The sequence below is a fragment of the Mesoplodon bidens genome, assembly GCF_964165515.1.
Source record: "Mesoplodon bidens genome assembly, chromosome: 8".
Lineage (NCBI taxonomy): Eukaryota > Metazoa > Chordata > Mammalia > Artiodactyla > Ziphiidae > Mesoplodon > Mesoplodon bidens.
The window spans coordinates 92,575,215-92,597,814 of NC_138165.1; the positions used below are offsets into that span (position 1 = coordinate 92,575,215).

Below are 22,600 nucleotides of genomic sequence, written 5' to 3' on the forward strand. Positions count from 1 at the left end.
TGCCGATGCAGGGGACACGGGTTCGTGCCCCCGGTCCAGGAAGATCCCACATGCCGCGGAGTGGCTGGGCCCATGAGCCATGGCCACTGAGGCTGCGCGTCCGGAGCCTGTGCTCCACAACGGGAGAGGCCACAAGAGTGAGAGGCCGGCGTACCGCAAAAAAAAACCCAACAAAACATAAACAGAGCTTCCCATAAACCCTTCACCTTACTTTTCCAAAGGTTAACATCTTATAGAACCATAATACAATGACCAAAACAAGGAACTTAGCATTGATACAATACTATTAAGTAATCTATGCACCTTATTTGAATGTCACCAACTGTCTCACTAATGCCCTTTCTCTGGTCCAGAAACCAATGCAAATCACGCATTGTATTTAGTTATCATATCTCTTTGGACTCCTCCAATCTAGGACAGTTCCCCCTTCATTCTTCATCTTTCATGACCTTGACATTTTGGCTGGTTGTTTTGTAGAACGTCCCTTAATTTGGATCCCTTTTAATGCTAAGAGTTTCACAAACTCTCAAATGACTATAGTTGTACTTTGAGTATCTGCTCATTGAAAATATATTTATTGACAAGAAGCTGCCCTAAAGTGAAGGATGCTTTTGATTTTGCTCATCACGATGGCTTCCACATACATTTGAAAAATTGTATGTATATCTGTGAGATAATTTTTATTTACTATACTGGCAATGCTTAGGCATATTTAGTTTCATCTACCCCTGTGATATTTGGAAGCTCCTCCTGAGGTCAGCAGCCCACAATCATACACACATCAAGGCAGAGGTTCTCAAAGAAAGTTTGGAGAAGACCATTGAGAGCTGGTAGATCAGATAACATCAAGAGCTAACGTTCACTGCATCTTTGAGAATTTATTGTGTTTGTACTCTATTCTTTGCCAAGAGTTTTGCATGCATTATATCACTTGAGCCTCACAATAGTACCTCTAAGACAAGTACTATTATTAGCATTCCCATTCTACAGTGGAAGAAATTAAGATTTCGAGTCTGTAAGTGACTTGCCCAAGGTCACACATCTACTGCACAGCAACACTGGGATTTGAACATAATTCTGCTTGGCTCTGAAAGCCCCATATTCTTATCCACCATGCTAATTTTCTCCAAAAACATCTCTAAGTTTTTGCTTCCATTGTTCCTATGTCTGGAAAAGCCTTCATTTCCTATTTTCCAAATTCTTTCCCTGGTTCAGTCTTTAAGGCCTAGTGCTAAGGGCGTTCTTCTAGGGAGATTTCTTCTGGTGGAAAGAGAAACTGGATTTATACAAACCCCAGGTACTGCTCCTCCACCTGATAAGGCATAAAAGAGGACAACAGAATTAGGAGGGGCTTGGATATGCCTGAGTACAACCTCTTCCTTATATCATAACAATAACTACTACTATTTATGGCATGCTTACTGTGGGTCAGCAGTGTTCTAAATGTTTGGCATGTGTTATCTCATTGAAATCCCACAGCAGCCCTAAGAGGGAGGTACTAATACTGTGGAGGGGGAGACTTCTAGAGCTCACCCACATCTGGATTTCCTCTCTTTCCAGGTACCTAGGAGGATGACACTCCCCACCCCTGCTGCCGTTAGGCAGAGCCATGTTTCTAGATCCAGCCAAGTTGTAGGCAAGTGTGATGTGCCATTCCAGAGCTGAAGCACTTCATTGTTGGTATTCAGTGAGCTGTGAGGAAGCGAGCTGTGCACCATCTGTTGCCTTACTCTGGGACTCTGGGGTTTCCCCAGAGAGGCCCCTGATTGGACTTTGCTCAAGAATACCCTCTAGACATAATTCAGGAGTGGGAATTGATGGTTGTATTCGTCAGGGAAATTAACATTAGCCGGTCAATGTCTTAACACAATCAAAGTCTGCATCTCTCCGTCATGTCACGGTCCCACGGTGGTTAGACTTTTCCATCTTGTGGCTGCCCCACGTGAAACTTGTAGCTCTCAGATCACAGAGGCAGGGATGGAGAGGGGTGCAAGAGGCATCCCTTCCTGCCTCTGCCCTGAGTGACACATGTCCCTTCCTTCTTAGTCACATGGTCCTGTGCCCACCCAACTACCGCCCTCTTCTCTACCAGTGCCCACACCTCTGTTTCTTATATGTCTGGGAACCTCAGGTCTGGTGGAAGCATTTCTCCTTCCTATTTGGCTTCCTCCTCAAACTGCTGCCTAATAAACAATATTACTGTGAAGTAGTCACCTACTTCGGAATTGTCAAAGCTAATGGTTAGGAATGAAGATTCCAGGGCACCAGCTCTGCATTTTCCCCCTCTTGATGCACTTCTTGGTGCCCACAGATGTCTCAGAACTATTGTAATGTGTGCAGCCCAGGTCAGTGTTATCCAAACTTCAGGCACTTACACTGTTCGACATATTCATACTATTGTTTTCTTCATACATAACATTTTTCTGTAAATGTCTCATATTTTTACTTCAGTAAATTTATTTCTAAAGGAGACTTCTTGTCACTACCATAAGTGAAAAACCAGTATCATTAACCATAAAAAGAAGAGACAAGTTGCGATAATACAATAGAATATTATTCAGCACTAAAAAGGAATGTGCTATCAAGCCATGAAAAGATATAACCGTAAGTGCATACCACTAAATGAAAGAAGCCAATCTAGAAAGGCTACATACTGCATGATTTCAACGATATGACATTCTGGAAAAGGCCAGACTATGTTGCAGGAGTTCAGGGGTGGGGGCAGAGGGATGAATGGGTGGAGCACAGGGGATTTTTCAGGCAGTGAAACTATTCTGTATGATACTATAATGGTAGATATATGTCATCATGCTTTGGTCAACACCCTTAGAATGTACAACACCAAGAGTGAACTGCAATGCAAATTATGGACTTTAGGTAATAACAGTGTGTCAGCGTTGGTTCATCAATTGGAAAAAAAGCACCACTCTGATGCAGGATGTTGATGGTGGGGGAAGTAGGGAGGAGGGGTGAGAATGAGTATATGGGAACTCACTCAGTGTTTCTGTGAACATTAAATTGCTTTAAAAAATAAAGTCTGTTAATAAAAAAGAATAGACACAAACAAATGCAAGCAAAACAAGATTAACAGATTCTAGCTAGATATTGCTGTATGTCCAAAGGCTCTGAGCCTGATGCCTTCTCTCTTTGTTTGCAGAGGAGATTGACAAGTGTTAGAAAGGTGTTAAAGACATATTATCTCTTCAATGAGATTTTCTCCTGGACATAATCATAAGGCATGAGAGCAAAATGAGAAGAGAACAACATTCTCACTTGAGGATCTATGTTATTTAACATCGTGTCTGTCTGGGGTATCCAGCCTATCCCAGCTTTCAGAAACACTAGTCTAGGCATGACCCTGAATACAAACACCTCGCTGTCACATGTTGAGCAGGTTTTTCCGCCGCCACTTCCTCAACATGCTCCTCCGTGTGCATGGTCTGCTCCTGGCCTCTGGGAACTCAGAGTTCAGAAAAGTGTCTTTCTGCACAGTTCCTGCCAAGCAGAGAGTGTTGCTTAACAAAGCTCTGTCAGGGACATGGTGGTGATGGAGATGGTAAAGACAGATATGTTAGGAGTGAGGGACCCAGGCAGGAGAGGACAGAGGTCCAGCAGAGTCAGACAATGAAAGACAGAAAGTCAGCCAAACAGAGACACTGGATCTAAACGTGCATCCCTGATGGTCAGGCATAAGACAGCGGGCGTTTACTGTGGTCAAAGCACAGCCTTAATCAGAGTATCTGATTTTTTAAGGTTGTAGTGAGAGTGTGTGGTAGAAAAGGCAGCAGTGTAATCTGGGGGCCCCACTCCAGATCTCTGAGCTACACGAACAGAATGGGGTAAATATTGTTCCCATTTAATGAACAGCTGCTGTGTGCCTAGAACTTTAATCCTGCCCACTCCTTATGACAAGTGTTCAAGCTCAGTATTTTATTCCTGTTTTATAAACAACGAAATCTAGGTACAAGGAGCTTAAATAAGTCACACAAGATCACCCAGCTGGGAAGGGCCCAAATTGAGATTTACATCCATGTCTTTCTGACTTGAAATCCCATGTTCTCCACATCCTTCTGAAATTGTACAAGAAAATATCTGCTCCTGGTCAAGTGGTCGCAAGTCAGGTTAATGACCACTATGATCACTAGAACGAGAATCATTGCTATTTGTCATTATAGAATCAGAAAAGGAGGTTGGATGGGGTGAAAGGTATCTCAAGGGATTGTCCATATCCCCCTTGCTTGGCATTTTAATTTATATAGACACATACATACACATATTGCCCATGTACACACAGCAAATATGCCTTCTACTACGTGTACACTAGGAACCAAAGATAACTCTATCGGTCTGGAATGAACATGTACCAGGATGGAGGGAAAAGGATCAACAAATACTGAATCCCTACTGTATGCAGAGCCCTATGCTAGCCACCAGGGTGGTTTCAAGAGGCTTCTTCTGGAGAAATTGATGTTGATTCTCTTCAACCACATCCAGAGTAACCTTTCCATAAAGAAGGAAACTAATTTGATCTGTTTTCCTCAACACCTCTGAGCACAGTCCCTGGAGATATTCTCATCAGAGCAATGAGAATTGCTCTGGGTGCAAGACTGGGGCTTGTGTGTCCCCTTTGTGGGCGGGGATCACAGAGTTGGACAGAGCTTCTATTCGCAGATCCCCTTCTTTGTGGACAGTTTGCATCTACCTAGAACTCAAATTATAACTTATTCAATTTCACCTATTTTGTCATGCGTTGGTCGTTCCCATGTGCGTCCCATTTTTACTTTTAACATACACAGAGGGAGGTATCAAATGTGTACTATATGTAATACTCACAGAGTCTAAGTGACTCTATCTTACATATGATACTTCTTGAGAGGGGGATGGTATACAGTTCAGCCCGCACAGTATTCACTTGCCAGCTCCTTCACATCCGGGCTCACTTCCAACTTGGCTCCCTTCTCATCAAACAAGAAGCAGCTAGCTCATTCTCACACTCCTTTGAGTATCCCCTCCCCGTCAAACCTACCCCCCTCTCCCAACTCACAAACCACAACTGGGCTTCTCCAACGTACCAGCTGGAAAAAAGAGCAGAGAGAGAGAGAGAGAGAGAGAGAGAGAGAGAGAGAGAGATTGATTGCCAGTATCTCTCCTTTCTTCTTCCAGCCTCTTTTGAAATGCATATTTCACTCCTGCTCTACTGGCTTTATTAAGTAATTCTCTGTATGGGGGCCTCAGCTAGAAGCCACACCCAGTAAATTGGCCAACCACCACAAACAGATGCCGTCTGGCAAGTGAAGAAGGATTACTCCAAAGTGAACACCGTGCAGAGGATCTACAGACAGTTGAGGTGAGAATCACTCCACCACTGCCAAGACACCAGGTGTCTCCCCTCCTCCAGTCCCTAATTCTGTGAATGACAGACAGCTTCACTCAACACTTTATTCACATGTATGCACGTGCATGTGTGTGCATATAAAGAATAGATAGCTAAATATGGAAAATAGCCAGGGACCTAATGGTGAGGTTTGAACATCCTTACATCATCTCCCAATAAAGTATTAGAGCACTGGTGAGAACCCTAAGGAAGTGGTCCTTGGACCTTCCAGTTTAAATAGGACCAGGACTGGCAGATGTAGCAACTGAAAAACTACAGTGGGAAAAAAAAAATCTCAGATGGGAAAATGAAAATAGCTCACTCATGACTTTGGGGAAGGTGTGGCAAGTGTGCTTCCCCTTTCCTGGGATGGTTTTGCATCCTAGGTCCATGATGGGATCTGTTCCCTGCCATTCATGAAATGCTTGCTCTCCTATTGTACGTGCATAGTGTAAATTCAGGATTGCAGCAATCACGTGCTTGCCAACAACTTAGGATTTCTATAAACACAGGACAGAGAATATTCTTTGTGATCTTTGCTGAAGATGCATTTTTCCATGCCATGTATTACATACACGGGAAATAGATATTCTGGGACTAGATGACCCCTTGAATTGGAAGGGATGGAGACCCATCTCTTTGTGCTTAGATTAAAAATCTCTCTGGACCCCAAGAAATCTCATAACGAACCCCAAGTCTCAAGCTCAAAAGGGGTCTTGAGGGTCACTAGTTCCAGTTGCCCACTTGAGCCCTCTTTCTAAGGCAGCCTATACTACCTTGGGACAGCTTTGATAGAAGGTTCTTTCTGATATCAAAACCCAAGTTGGCTTCCCTGGAGATTCCATCACTGGCCAAGGCACTGCCCTTTGTGATTCCACAGAACAGGTCTGCCCTCATGCGCACAACACACAGTCAGCATTTGATGCTAGTGAATATTCTTCTCCCTTGCAGTCTCTTCTCCCCAGTTTCCCTACCTGTGGGGCTGCCCACTGGATGAGCTCTAAAGGCTCATTCATTCAACAAATAACTATAGAGTGTGAAACAAGTGCCAGGAACTGGATTGATGAGCAAACACAACCAAGTCATTGCTTCCAGGGATCTTACAGTCCCTTCGCAGTACCTCCCTTAGACCCAGGCAAGAGGGCCCCTTGCTATAGAAGGGTCCACTCTGGCCCTTCTTCAGCTGCATGCTTCCCATAGGGTGAGGCACCTACAGGGTCAAGGACCCACATCCTCCTTCTAGAACATGCTTCAGTTACCTGGAACCCTGGAATGCCTGCCTATTCAGCCATGAGCCTGCTCCCAAAACCTTCATGGTTCTCTTTCTTCAGAATCAAAGGGAGAGGCGCAAGGGGAAGCTCTTTGGAGTTGGTATAGATAGAGCCTCGACAAGCCAGTGGGTGTGCCCACACATGTATGTCCAAGGCTTATTATGGTGCAGGATGGAGCCAGCAGTGGAAAGAGAATCAAATCAGAGTGGCTTGTTGACCAAGGGCCAGATACCCTCATTTGGCTAGTACAGAATTCAGAGGACTCTAACAGTTTTAAATTCAAATCTGTCTTCCAGGTTGTTTTGAAGGTATATTTGTCAGGATAGAAGCATGAAATGCACTTTGTTTAACAGTTTGTTAGCTGGATTTATTACTTTTAAATATCTTGGTCTATATGATATGTGAGCCTCCATCCATACTCTTGCCCTGGGGTCCATAAATGTTAGGGATGGGTCTATTCTTTGTGGATACAGATATTAGTTAATTAATCACAGAAAGAAATGTAAAATTGAACCATATTTCTAAGAAAAATAATATACCATTTGAGTCTCTCCTAAAATGCTCTGCTTGATCTCCATTCCCAGGGTTCTCCTTGCATCTTGGGGTCTCCAGGTTCCCTTGAGCCCTGCAAAGCCCTTCTCTTATTTTCTGAGATCCCAAAACACTGACTAAAATATTCCACACTACTCTTGCACCTTCTGAACTCAGAGCTTCAGGGAAATGAACCCTAGGAAGAATAAGGGAGGTAGACCAAGATTGTTCATCTCTTCCAGACTCACTTCCTGCTTTTCATTAGGTCCAGAACAGATGCCCCATCACCACACTGCCATGGTAGATTCCATCTTTGTACCCACTCCAGGGGCTCCAAAGCTGACCCAGCCTGGGAGGTGGTTTCACCTCTTTGTTAAGGTATCCGTGTGTCTCACATCTCTTCCGCTTCCAGCTGTCTAAACTCAGCCTAAATCTATTTCTTCTCACTTGGTCTGCAGCAGCAGGAGAGAAACCTTCTCTGACTAATTGGGGAAAAGGTAGCAAATTCATCCACTTGCCTCTCTGAATAGGCACCCCCCACACTAGCCGCTTTTAAGCATGCATCGTTTTATCGTCCCCGATATTACTGTAATTCACCTGCGACTCACTGTCTGTGTGTCCTTGATCTCCCTAAGCCTCTGTGATGTCTGGGTTAGATTGTGAAACTCCCTGAGGGGGCAGGGCCACATCTGCCCTGTGTCTCCAGACCCTGCTCAGCAGAGCAGCCCACATAGGTAGGCACTTAATATAGACCTTTGATGATGGAAACAGAAGAACAGCACTCTGTCTAGAGCATTGTGAGGGGCCAAGAAGCAATCTACTACCACAGACAGACCACGTCACAGCAGCCCTCCTGCCAGACTGGGAGCTGGGGCACACTTTTTCCTTTTTTTTTTTTTTTTTTTTTTGCGTTATGCGGGACCCTCACTGCTGTGGCCTCTCCCGCTGCGGAGCACAGGCTCCGGACGCGCAGGCCCAGCGGCCATAGCTCACGGGCCCAGCCGCTCCGCGGCACACGGGATCCTCCCAGACCGGGGCACGAACCCATGTCCCCTGCATCGGCAGGCGGACTCTCAACCACTGCGCCACCAGGGAAGCCCCACTTTTTCCTTTTAAACAAGGCGTGTGGGAGGGGCACTGTCTCTTGCCTCTGAAATAACAACAACAACAAACACTGTGACCGCAGGGCTCTAATTGTGTTGACTGATCTGATGCTCAGAATAACCTTATGAATTTGGGGACTCTCATTATTATCCCAGTTTTCAAATGAGAAACCTGAGGCACAGAGAAGTTGTGTAAATTGTTCAGGCCTCAAACTGGGGCCACCTGGCTTCAGAGACCTCAGCTTGCCCACCACGGCACATGGTCCCTTGACATGGACTAGCGGAGCTTCAAGCAGAAATGGAGAGCGAAGAGCTGCCGACCAGGCTCTTGTCCCACACTCTCGCAGGTCCTTGATCGACTGACCCCTGTCCCATCTGAGTGACTGGCTGAGGTGAGGAGAGTGGCTACTCAGTCAGCTGTCCAGCATGCAGCCACACTGGCCCTCAAAGCACTTGTTCACACCCCATCCCTCTCCTTCCTCCTATCTTTTCTATTTCTCAAACATGCTAAGCCTGTTCACACTTGGGTCTCCTCCACCTGGAAAACTCTTCCTCTAGACCTGTGTATGCATCGTTGGGTTGTTCTCATCACTTAGGTGTCAGCTCAGATGGTACATTCTTAGGGAGGCGGTTCCTGATCACTCTGTGGAATGTAGCTCCCAAGCCCTCCCTTTCATTCTTGTCTAACTCATTTTCCTGCTTTGCCTTCATCACAGCACTCAACGCCATCTGAAATCACTTTATTTATCTACTAGTTTACTTGTTTATTTCTGCATCTTCACTAGAACTTTAGGTTCAGGAGAGCAGAGACCTCATCTGTTTTGTTCACTCCTGGATACTCAGGGTCTGAAACAATATCTGGCATGCTGTAGGTACCCAACAAACATTTGCTAAATAAATGCATGTGTGAATGAATAAGGAGTAAGTCCTTTATAGATATGTGCACATATGGAACTAGCTGGATCCTTCAGTTTCCTGCCCCTCACCACATACATTTCAAGCCATTGGCAGGAAGAGACCAAATTTTCAGTTTTGGCAGCCTTTTAGCCCCTGGAGCAGTGGCAAAAGACTGGGGAGCTGTTCAGTTCCTTTGTCTGGGCAGAGAAAAGACCAAGACATTCAGCTACTGAGACTGCAGACTGTCTACACTCCATTCAGGGCCACGTGTGGACAATTGCTGAACAGCTCCCTCCTTGAACAGAAAACAAAATACTGAAATCTCAGCTTTTCACTTTCTGTGTCTGACTGTCTCTCTCCCTCTCTTCCTTCTCTAGAGAGTTTTCCCCACCTCCTCCTCTTTGTCTCCCTTCCTCATTGAAATCCTGTGAAGAAACACAAGCAAAAAGTGGGAAAACGTGTTCACATCTAACACATGTTACTCTTATTACTAATAACACAATCCCATTAAAATCTCCTGGCTGCTGCGCAAAGAAAGCAAACCCCCAAAGTATAATAATCATATGCAGGGAGTGCCTGATTTGATCCAGTCTTAGTATCAACATGACCCCCTATCCCTCCCACATAATAACAGAGCCCATTCCTTTATTGGTGTTAGCTTTTTTTTTATTCCATGCTTTATTTATGACACATTGTAAAAATAACAAACAAGAAGGAAAAGCTCCTAACCTCCAACCAGACCCTGTATCACGTGAGGGTTTTTCACAATATTCCTAATAATCCTTTTTTTTTCCTTTTATTTAGCAAAATACTGCTTTTCCATGAGCAAAATACATGCCATTATATATTAAACACTTTCAAGTCATTTTCAGGCTCATTATCTTCCGGATCCTCTCAACACATTTTTAAGCAAATGAGGGGAATAGAAAAAGGTTCCTCTAAATCACAGAAGTTGGAAAAGGGGCTCAAGGGTATAAAGAAATCTGAAGATGTTCACACAACAGGTAAATATCATCCAGAACAGGCTCCAAGTCATGCTGTATTCTAGAGACAAGGGTGTTCTTGCCAGAAGCCACACTCCCAGTGGCCCCTGTGACATGCAGACCTGAACCAGGGCACATGGAAGAAGAAAGAAATAGCTTAAGAAGTTAGGAAGCTAAATACATCCTTTTTTTTTTTCCTTTTCTTTTCTTTTTTTTTTTTTTTTTTGAGAAGATGGGGCTTCTGATTGGGGTAGATGCTGACCGGGAGCATCCTAAAGTGAAGCACAATTCTTGTTCTCAGCCCCGCCCCTCCTCCTTGTGTCGGTGCTGGAGGGCCAGCACTGGAACAGGGGCACAGAGCAGGCACCCTGGGCCTTCTTGCCTAACAAGAGTCCTTGGCTCTGGGCTGCAGTCCAACTGGGACTTCAGGCAATCCTAGTCACAAGAAGGAGGAACCCAGCCCTCAGCCTCTCAGAGACATTTATTCACACTGAGATCAATACCACCTCCTCTCATAATGCCCAGGCCATGGCCCCAGTCATCATCTGTCCCTGAAGTGCCCTGCCCATTCTGGGCAAAGACAAAATGAATGAAAATGTCAGTGAAGCCTGACTCTCACAGAGAAAGCCTTCAACAAGAACCAGAGCCACTCAGGAGCACCAGCATGGCATCCTGCTACACCATCACTTGTATCCAAGGAGCACCGAGAAGTCTTACCCCACTTCCCGGGAAACTAGTGAAGAAGTGGCTGATGTGACCACATAACCCTGCCCAGGGTGCAACTGAGTGTTCTTTCACCAGCATCACTAACTAGATCAGATTTTCAGGTGAACCTTTCTGATCTGGGATTCTGTGGAAAGTGTTGCCACAATTCATGGTTCTAGAAGAATGTGCACATACTATCCAGCACTGCAGAAACTAGATTGAAAGTGGAGCTAGAGGGGGTGGGGTGAGTATGTCTGTGAAATCTGAATGAATGTGGTTGGGAGAACCCTTGGCCTTGGGAAGACTCTGGTCCATAAGGTACTAAGCATCTCCTATCCTGGATGGGGAGAGTTTAAGGGACTTTCTAAGTTTGTGTGCTTCAGGGCTGAGAAGGGAAATAGTTATGACAAGACTCCCTACTTCCTTCTCCATATTCCTTACACTCACTCTCACCCTGCTTACCTACCTGCTTTCAACCTAGAAGAACTTGAGTCTGCCAAGAAGTGTCATAACAAACTGTATAGTCTTCATGAACTTACAATCCCTGTCCATTTCCTCCTCGGGGACTGCTGAGGATGTCAATATAATATGGGAAGGGTTAGTATCAAAGTGAAGGAACAGGCATAGGCTTGCTGAGGACAAGATCTCCACACACTATCAGAGAGGGAAGAAGTCTGAATCTGGAACTGAAGACAGGCTGGGGAAATGTCACTAACAACAAATCAGATACAAGGATATCTCGGCAACAAGCATGAATGTACCACCAAGTTTCTTCATTTCACCCCTTCCAACTTCTGAATCTTCTACTCTGAGGATGCTTATGGAATTTTTGCATGGAATTGAACATATTCCAATTGAGCATTGGAAGGAAAATGCAAAAATGGGGTACAACTGAGCCACCAAACAGGCTCCGCCAGGCACCAGACACCTCTTGGGCAAACTTAACCACATGAGACATCATTGAGGATCCCTTAAAACTTACAGTCCTCACACTAGAAACAGCACAGTGGTTCCCCAGGGCAAGTAGGCGAGTAGCAACCTGCAAGACCTGGAGATCCCAGAAGGAAGCAGGAAAAGGGAAAAAGGGTCTCACCTGTTCCGGCCCCTGGAAGCAGATGCGGCAGAGCGGGGTTCTCATGCCACTGTCCAGGCTGCTGCCCAGTGAGTAGCGATCCTCAGCCTTCCCCTTACAGAAGTCATCTGAAGAGGCACTGCTGAGCAGCAAGGCAGGTGGCTCTGCGGCTGGGCCACCCCAGTCATCTTCCACTGAAGGTGGCAGAGGTGGCAGGGGAGGGGTCTCCCTGCCCATGCCTTCTCGAGGCCCCCTCCAGCCTGCCCGCCCCCCGGCACCCAGAGCCGGAAGGGTGTTGTTGGCTGCCACGCCGGGGGGCTGGGGTTCGCCGTGCATGGGCAGGGGCGCTGGAGGGGGGCGCCGCAGGAGGAGAACCTTCAGGTCATTGAAGAGCATGCGGCAGCGGCACTTGAGGAGACCCTGGTGGCGCAGCATCTGGGGGGCTGGGGAGCACAATCCACAGCGGTACCAGGCACAGCAGTACCACCACCACCACCAGGGCAGCCCGCTCTGGGGCATCAGCATGTGCCCGGTGGAAGCAGAGAGACCGGTAGGGGCAGGCGGAGTCTTTGCAGAGGATGGGATCGTTTGAGGGGGTCCACAGTGTATCTGTGTGATGGGGGGAGGCTTCGTTCGCACTGGCTCCTGTTACCTCCCTTCCAAGTAGCAAATAAATTGCCCGCAGGACTGACGACTGCGAGCCACTGCTTCTGAACTCTACCTAGAAAGCCCAACAACAGCAAAAGTTTTCTGGCCCCTCCACCTCTACCCCAACCTTAAGCTTTGCTCAGTGTCTCCTTTTTGCTTTTGACCTGGTGGCACTGGTAGGGGCAGGGGGGTAGAAAAAAAAATGTTGAGGATGGGCTGTCAGGGCCTTGAGATCAAGGTCTAATTGTTAGAAAGTTCCCCAGGAGAGGCTTATTGGGTTTTTCTCAAATGCCTAGGCAGTGGGAAATCTTTTCTTTCATATAAAGAGGTGGGGAAGGTTATCAATAAAATTTGGAGTGGACTGAGCTGGGCTTAGGGGCAAGCTAGCTCAGTGAAGAATTGAAGACTGAATGTGCTAGAGAGAAAAGATAGTTTTCCTCAGGTAATGGGAGGTTGGTGGTGAGGGGGTGAGGGAGGTAAGGTGGGGAAGAGAGGAGGTTGGGAGAACTTTTAATTCTCCTGGGCAGAAAACTGGGGCAATTAACCCCCAGAAGCACCAGAGTTACTTTTAAGAGAGCAGCGGGTGGGGGTAGGGAAGGGATTCAGGTGCAACCGGGCAAGGGGCTTGTGCTTTGCCTTTGCAGCCAAAGGGCTGCACAGAAGAGGGGAAAGCCAATTAGGAGAAAAGAGGTGGGAAAATCAGGGACTGGAGGGAGGGGGGCGGGGGGGAAAGAAAAGGATAAACCGAAAAGACCGTTTAACCCTTGCAGAGCCACCTCCTTCCTGAGCTTTAAGATCCTGGCTAGAAGAAGGGTGTGTGCTTGGGGGGTGGGAGGCAGAGAGCGGAGTCGAGATACGGGGTAGAGAACAGGGGCTTGTGGGAGGGGACTAGAGGAAGGAGTAGTTACATGGTCTCAGCCCCCCGCCCGCCCCTGCGGCAGTCTGTAAATCCTCGGCCCCCTTCCCTTGGCTCCATCAAATGTCCCTTTGGGCGAGGGGCAAGGGCCGGGATAAGGGCAGGTCCGGGCGGGTGGGTGGCCTCGCCTTCTCCTCGGGGGCCTCCTCGGGGCCGCTGTCGCCCTCCTTCTCTGGCTCCGGGTCCGCCCGAGGCCGCCGATGCTCCTGCGGCGGCGACCGCTTGTCGGCGTGCGGGTGTCTCCGGGGCGGGGGCTGCTCCGGCTCGTCCTCTGTCTGCCGCTCGCCGTCCGACGCGGCCAAGACTCCCGGCCTCATGATCCTCCTCCGCCTCCTCCCCCTTCCCGGGGGGCCGGCCCTGAGCCCCCGCGCCCGGGCAGCGCTGCCATGCAGCCGGAGGCGAGGCAGGCGTAGGGGCGGGGGCGGCTCAGGAGTCAGCAGTAGGGGGAAGAGAAGACGAAATCACACTAGTGGAATAAGCATAATTCGCTTCTCAAATAATCAGAACGGAGCGCTGCTGGGTGGGCGGGGGCGGAGGAGGGCGGCTGTCGGGTCTTCAGGGCGGCTCTGCCTCCGCGGCCCCTTCCCAGGGCGGCCTCGGTCGGCTCTCTCCCCCCCGCCCCGCCCTCCTCCCCGCCGCCTCTGGCTGGCTGGGCTCGCTGTTGCTACCTCTCTTCCTAGAAGCAGCGAGGTGAGGCTTGTTGGCGGTGCCCGCTGAGGGTGGGGAGGGGGAACCGAAGCGGCGTGGCCGAGGCGGGAGGCAGCCAGCACTTGGCTCCGGCTTGGTCCTCGCGAGCCCCCCAAACCATATATAAATAGATCTCTTATAAAAGGCGAGAGGAAGCAAATCAGATTCCAGGCTGCTGCCAGGTGTTGTCTTCCGCCGTTGCTCAGCACCCGCCCGCCGCGACTGCGGCCCCCCTCCCCCCGGCTCAGTTCCCAAAGGGGTGGTGCTGGAAGGGAGGTGGCAGGCGGTGGGCTGACCGTCCGAGGTCTGGAAACAGGGTTCCTGGAGCAGAGAAGGCTCTCAGCTACCTCCGCCGCCGCCGCCGCCGCCGTGAATTCAGCACCCCCGGGCGAGTGGACAGCTCCCACCCAGACCCCGAGCGTCACGCGAGTGGGGGCCTGACGCAGACGCCGGGGAGGGATTGAGGGAAAGAGGCGAGAGGGAGAGGGCGAGAGAGGAGGAGGGAAAAACTGTTCGAGGCAAGGAGATGGGGAGGGGCCAAGCGAAAGGGAAGGAAGGAGAAGGAGGGATTTAGGAAGGAAGGGAGGAGGGAGCAAAGTGGTGGAAGAGCGAGAAAGGCAAGCGGGGTAGAGAGGAGCGTTCGTGGACGAACTCGTGCATTTCCCCCCGCTGGAGAGTCTCCGTGTGGACGGGACCGCTGTAGAATTTCTTCCCTCTGTACACTTCCACGGCCCCCCTCAACGCACATACACAGAGACGTCTACGTCTCAACCAGAGTCTGCTTCCCTGCTCCTATAAACATTTTAAGCAGATATCAGTCTGCGAGCTTTGAAAGAGATACATTTTTGTGACTCTTGCACTGATGCTGGAACTTGATGGAGACGAAGTCCCTCATGACTAGGAACTCATGAGAAGAAAATATTTCTAACAGGGAGAGGGATGCTAACACATTTTTGCCAGTTTCTTCTAGAATTTAAGTTCCAAAGGACGGGAATTTTTTTTTGGGGGGGGTCTATTTAAATCTTATGCGCCTAGGTCAGAGATAGCATGTGGCTGGTACTTAATACATATTTTTTGAATGGATTATGATCACCATCACCAAAGTCATCATTACTCCAAGCCATAGACCTCTTTCAATTGTAGTCATAAGAATCCAGAGCAATATTAGAGGCTCATCTTAGCCAATATCTCCAACCTCCCCTCTATTTGAGACTTTCACTGAGCCACTGATAAGAGGTAATTTGAAATGGATGTTAATTTCCTCTTATTTCTACTTCTGACTCATGTCAGCCTACTCCATGCTTCTCAGTGAGTTGCTAGTGAATAGAAAAGTGTCCCTAAATGTGAAGAAAAAGAAAATTTAAAGTGGTCTGTACAAATATTCAGTACTTGCAGCTGTAGACCTTGGTCATTTAAAACTTAGGATTTCTTTCTTGCCTTTCCTCATAACTGCTCCCCCAACACCCCCCCACACACACACACCTCCAAGGTCATAGACTTGGATAAGCTATCCCAGTGAGTCATCTACACTCCTTTAAAAATGTTGGAGCCATAGACAGAGGAGCAGGCAAAAATCTCTGCTCCAAAATATCTTTGACATGAAGTTCAGCCCTATGTATCATAAGAACACTACCCCTTTGCTGCCATCTCCTTCAATGATTCGTTCCTACAAGATCTAAGGAGTAAGGACTTAAGTGTGGGTCTTGGTTAACCCAGGGTGGTTGCTTGTTTGAATCATGCCTCAGCACCCACCATGGATGCTGACACCTGGCCCAAGGTGAGTGGTTGGAAAAGGATGGCGATGCTGCTAATAACTACAAAATAATATGTATTTTATTGAAATGAGTATGACCTCTGTGCTGCAAAACATTTTTCTTTGCTGAAAAAAAGTCCATCTGCTCTCAAAGAAAATTCTCTGTGCTCCACATTACCCTGTGCTTGCTGAGGGAATTGTGTGAATTACACTCTATAATAATGATCTCATCATATATTCATCTCCCTTTACATGACTCAGAGCTCCTTGAAGGCAAGAATCAGTATTTATATTTGAATCATCAGCACATAATATAGCGCCTTAAGTCTGGTGGATGATCAAGAAAATGAACACTGAATGAATGAATGGCCTTTTTATTTCAATGAAGCTACTGTATTTCTCCTCTTCGTCTTAGACACACACGTGTGAATGCTCTCATACATGACTGAATATCTGCTTTACCTAAAATTGAGTTTCAGGGTTTTATGCCAATAAAATACTAGTTCCAAGTGTGTCATGCAAGTAAATTGGGGCAGGAGATAGAAAAGCCATATGAAGCTTGTATTCAGAGTCACTGAAAGGGGTGATATCCATAAGAAGACTATTTTTTTCCAACCCTTCCACTGAGAGCAAAAAGATTTCTAGAAATAGAAAGTTGCTAAGGATGGGAAGCAACAACAGGACTGTCTTCAAAAAACCTGGAAAGCTTGAAATTTCTGTTTTGAATATAATGTAAATCTTGAAAAGCGTCTCACTGAGTTGGATTCTTCTTATCCTGACGATAAAACAGTTGTTGGGATCCCCCAAGAATAAAAGTCAGAGATCAATGGGTCTCCATTTAAGCATTCAAAAAATATTTATTAAACCCCAATCATAGGCAAGGAGTTGTATTGGAAGATGTGGGGAACACAAAACCGAATTGGTTGGAATTGCATCCTGTAGGGTCTAGTACTATAAATATGTACACAATCATAATATAAGTTATAAAATAATAAATGCTACAAAGGTAGTAAAAGTTTTGGAGTGTTTAGAACAAGGAGGTAATTAATGCTTACACCTTGGCAGCAATTAGGAAAGGTGGGAGGAGGTGGAGATGCCAGAGCTCCAGGAAAGCCTTTTTTAAGAAGTGACATTTGGGACTTCCCGGGTTGCACAGTGGTTAAGAGTGTGCCTGCCAGCCAATGCAGGGGACACGGGTTTGATCTCTGGTCCGGGAAGATCCCACATGCCGCAGAGCAACTAAGCCCGTCCACCACAACTACTGAGCCTGCGCTCTAGAGCCCGCGAGCCACAACTACTGAGCCTGTGCGCCACAACTACTGAAGCCCTCGCGCCTAGAGCCGGTGCTCCGCAACAAGAGAAGCCACCACAATGAGAAGCCTGCGCACCGCAACGAAGAGTAGCCCCAGCTCACCACAACTAGAGAAAGCCTGCGCGCGGCAGCAAAGACCCAACGCAGCCAAAAAATAAAATAAAAAGAAGTGACATTTGAACTGAGTTAATATGTAGCATTCAGAGGAAGGAAGTATATTTCTGGCAATGGGAATGCTGAATGCTTTAGTTCTTCCATTTGTCTGGAGTGGAAGGTGCTTGAAGGTAAGTAGCTGGAAGTAAGGTCAGAAAGGTAGGCTGAAACCAGATTACAGCAGGTGCTGAACTACTCTGGGAGAAGATTGATTTATTGACCAGGTACTTGTTTTAATGGTTTTAAAGATTTGGAGCTGAAGGTGAATGGCAGAAATAAACTTTATCTCTGAGCAGGTTAATTAACTGGATGGGATTTCACTGCTAACATGTGAGAAGCAATCAATATTTTTCATTTCACGCCAGAAAGTTCTCAGCTCCTTAACAGATTTATTCTTTTAAATGAGGTTGTTTTCAGATATATTTCATTACATACAGAGATGCTGGGGTCATATGGATTAGAAGAGTAGAAGAATCAGAGGCTCCAAGGAATAGTCTTCAGGAAGAAATATTAGGAGATGCGGAGTTTCAGAAAAGACTTATTATGGAGGCCATTGCACTTGTTTCACCAACCAGGGGAGCCCTAAACGGATCTCATCTAGTAGCTATTGTTTCTTTTCCTAGACAGAGAGTACTCAGGGTAGAAAGCATTTTACAGAGGCTGGGGGAAAAAGAGAAGTCCAGAAAGATTTGGTGACTCTGTGCCTAAGATTCCATTGCAAAGTAATCATCAGACAAGGGCTAGAACTTATATATCTTCTAATCCTCAATACAGTTAGCTTTCCACTAATTCACAGTTGACTCTCTTTAAGCATATAGTTCCTCAAGAATACTTGCAGAATTACTGTTGTCATGCAGATTACTAATAGCTACCATATACTGAGCCACACACCTTTTGCATACGTACTTATTAAAAATAACAATTCTTTTGTGCCACCCCAAGTCTACTGAATATGAATTTCTTAGGGAGCAACCTGAGAATCTTCATTTTAACAAGCATGTTGCCCGAGTGATTTTTTTGATCCTCAAAACTCCTTAAGTGGTAGGCATTTTCCACATTTTTTGGATGAGAAAAGCGAGGCTCAGAGAAATTAAGTCTAAAGTTAAATACAGTTGGTGAACACCAAAGCTGAGATTCTAACAGAGGCCTCTCTCAACCTAAAGTGTATGCTCTTCTTATGCTGGAACTCTGCCTTTTAAATTAAATTCCCAGGTGCCACACAGAATTCCCACACAGTTATTATCTGTCTGTCATACTGTGTCCCATGTCAAAAGTAGTTCAAAACTCAGGCTAAGGTGTGGTAGGCAGCTTCTAAAAGGGGTTCTAGTGCTCCCCACCTTCTGGTATTCATGCCCTAGTGTAAATGCCTCCTTTGGAGTGTGGGCTGGACTTAGTGACTTGTTTCTAATAAATAGAATACAGTCAAAGTGATGGGATGTCACTGCAGAGATCAGGTTACGAACAACTGTGACTTCCATCTTGCTCTCATTCTCTCTCTGGCTCTTCTCACCTGCTCACTCTGATGGAAATCAGATGCTGGGTTCTGAGCTGCACTATGGAGAGGCCCATGTGGCAAGGAACTGAGGACAGACGGCCTCCCGCCAACGGCCAGCAAGGAACCAAGGCCCTTAGTCCAACAGCCCACAAGGAACTGATTGCCAACAATCACATGAGTGGGCTTGGAATCAAATCCTTCCCCAGTTGAGCCTTGAGCTTGGCTGACATCTTGTTTGCAGCCTCATGAAAGAACCTGAGCCAGAGGACCCAGCTAAGCTGTGCCTGGATTTCTGACCTATGGAACTGTGCGATAAATGTAGTTGTTTTAAGCCCTCTGTACATTATCACAACCCTCACTCCCAACACATATATAGAGACATCTACCTCTCAACCAGAGTCCATTTCTCTGCATGTACGCATTTTGAGTCAATTGTCACCTTCAAGCCTTGGGAACGCTAAAGTTTGGGGAATCTTTCATTGAACCTGGGGACTTGGTGGAGACTAAATCTCTCACGACTAAGAACTCATGAGAAGGTTATGCTCATGCTAGCATCATGTCCTTCCATTTCCTCTTCTAGAATTTAAGCTCTGTGGGGCAGGGGTTTTTTGCTTTGTTTAGTTTTGGTTTTTTGGTTTTGGTCCATTTTGATCCCATGTGCCTAGGTCAGTGATGGCATATAGTAGGAGCTCAATACATATTTGCCAAATGAATTATGACCACCCCCATCATCAGCATAGTCACTGTTACTGCAAGCTATAGACCTCTTTCCATTGTGGACTGTAAGAATCTAGAGCAATATTACAGCCCCATCTTAACCAATATCCCAGCCTCCTTATCCAAACTTTCACTGAGACACTAATAAGGAATAATTCGAAATGGATTTTAATTTCCTCTCCTATTTCTGCTCCTGACTCATGTCACTTTACCCTATTCCTCTCAAGGAGTTTCTAGTGAGCAGAAAAGTGTCCCCAAATGTGAGAAACACATTAAGTTTTGGAGTAATTTGTTACACAGCAATTGGTAACACATACATAGGGCACTGAGAACATCAGTCACTGTGCCTGTGTTTCTGTGTCCCAAGGCACTCTACTCTGACCTCAGATGAAGAGTTTGATCATTCACAGGACAATGCAAGTGTACATGTGAGAGATCACCAGGAAAAAGAAGTACTTTGGTATGCTTAATTTGTGGGCTGAACTTAAGACCTAGGAGAGTTCCTCTCAAGCCTTAGTGTGCTTTAAAGTTCAGCTTGGGTGGTTGTTTAAAGTGCAGATTTCCTGGGTAGACTCTCATTTCCAGAGATTCTAACTTAGTATGTCTAGTATGGCACTTGGGATATGCCTTTTTGTCTAGTTCCTCTTGATCTCCATTGTGGAGAATACCGGCTTAGAAGACAAAGCTCAGAGCCAGGACCTCACCCTCCCACTATCAGCTGTCACATGAGCAGGGCTGGCCATTCCTCTGAGTTGATATTCTTCTCCAGACAGGAGCGAGTAAAGAGCAAGTTCCAAATCAATATCAGAAAGAGTCAACACAGTGATATGGAAAAGGTGCTGAGAAGAGATTTGCGCATTTATCCCTGGAGTCTGGACCATTCCTGGTGACAGGAATTCAGTAGGAAGCAAGACAGATGAAGGTTTTGCTCTCACAATGTCCACATCCTAGTGTGGAAAACAGATAAGTAGACAAATAAATAAAACAAGTAATTTCATATGGTGCTAAGTGCTATAACGAAACTAAACAGGTTAATGAGACAGGGAATGATGCACTAGCACGTGTATTGACTGGAGGGAAATAGATGGTGAGGACAGGGAAGACTTCCTGAATTTAGACCAAAGAGGTGAAAAGGAACTAATGATGTAAAGATCTGTGGTAGAATATTCCAGTCAGAGACGTCAGCAAGCAGAGAGCTTCAGGTGGAAATGATGTAGCGTGCTAGGGGAACAGAGAGAAGGCCAGCGTGACTGGAGACTAGGGAATGCGGGGAGAGATGATGGAAAATGAAATCGGAGAGGAGGACAAGAATCATATCATGTAGAGTCCTGTAACAATGGTGAAAGAGACTGCATTTAATTCTAAGTGAGCTGGGACACCACTGAAGGATTTTAAGTAATGGATTTCTATTTTTTAAAAGGTCACTCTGGTTGCTGAGTAGGGAGTGGATTGGAGGTCTACCATTTCTTGAACACTTACAATATGCCAGACACTGTGCCAAAAATTTTATAGACTTTATCTCATTTAATCTGCACAACAAACTTATGGGTTAGATACTACTGTTTTTCTTATTTTATAGAAGAGGGAACTGAGGCTCAGACGGTTAAGTAACTTGCCCAAGATCAAACAGCTGGTATGTGGCTATGGTGGCTAATACCAGTGGTCACCAAGATTTCTGATTCTCCTGACTGAAACAGTAGTGAAGTGGGGATCAAAATCAAGTCTTTCTGAACCACAAGTCAGTATCCTTAACTACTGGGCAATACTGCTTCTCCCTACCTCATTATCCATGAAGACCTCTTAGATAAAGTTATGGCCTTGAAAAGATGAGAGAAAGAGGATCTAAGAAAAAAATGTAATCCTTATAAGGACAATTACTAGAGGAATAAAAGAAGAAAGAGATTAGTAGAAAATCATGCCTGTCTTTCCTTTTCTTACTATGTCAATTAAAAAAAAATAAAGAAAATAAAAAGGAGAATTTCTTAGAAAAACATTTATAGTTAGGATATCCAGGTTTTTTGCTCATGACCAAGGAATTAATTGTGGCTATTCCTCATTGAAAATAATTTTTCATCCCATCTCTAGGGAAGCATAAATGGAAATGCTCTTTACTTTGGAATAAAGTCTCCAAGCTATGGCCCTTCTACTTGCAAGCAGGACAGAACCTCCATTTGGGTCACTGTCCCCTGTGTGGCCTCTTTCTTGCTTCAGTAAAGACAATTTGTTAGTTTAAGACTGTTTATTAATCTAAACCACCTTCCCTTTCAGCCTTCCATCACCCATCATTCTCAAATCCCAAGGATTGACAGTCTCTGTATCTAAGTTTGAAAAGAACCCAGGTAATGAGGCCAGTGTCCCCATATCTAAAGGCAACTGTGTAATAAATTACAGTCTCCCAAGGTTACTAGGAAACCTGAGTTTAAAGGGATTACATTGGTAACCAAGATGCTAAAATGACCCCATTTTCTTGACTTAAAATATAATACTTTCTATCAGAAAAAAAAAAAGGAAAAAGAAAAAAGGATTGACCAAGAAGATAGCAGCTATTGCCCACATATTCATATACCTATGGATGAGAGCACAGAGTGTCTGGTCTTATCCACATTCCCAAACATGTCTACAAACTGGGAACAACTATGAGAGGATTTGCTAATAAGCCTCATGTTTACACATTTTGGTCAACTATAATTACTTGTTTATTAGAACAGAGGCCTCCCTGTTTATTACAGTCATTATAGTCTGTCAGTAAGAGATAATGTTCCTGAATTTCACAAGTATGTGTGAATTGCACAAATCTTGCCAGTCCTAGCTAGGACTCACTCTCAGTGAAAATGCTCAGAGAAGATAATTCTCAAGGAGGCACAGAATTTTATTTCAGCTAATAAAGACTTATCTTGACCAACAGAACTGCAAACATTCCTCTAAGCAAGGAATTTGCAGCAAGCGCCTTCTTACTTGGCACTAATCCATTCATCTCTTCAGC

The 22,600-nt window shown here is 45.9% G+C and overlaps 1 protein-coding gene across 1 annotated transcript in view; it reads right to left on the reverse strand.

Moving 5' to 3' along the window:
* Positions 1 to 12,508, reverse strand: part of MARCHF4 (membrane associated ring-CH-type finger 4) — a gene marked incomplete at its 3' end in the record, with an annotated part of 99,947 nt that extends 87,439 nt beyond the window's left edge. The window contains exon 1 of the mRNA XM_081243094.1: positions 11,958 to 12,508. Within this exon, the coding sequence (XP_081099220.1) occupies positions 11,958 to 12,461 (504 nt within the window). The 5' untranslated portion in view covers positions 12,462 to 12,508. The remainder of the gene's footprint in view (positions 1 to 11,957) is intronic.
* Positions 12,509 to 22,600: the final 10,092 nt, after the last annotated feature.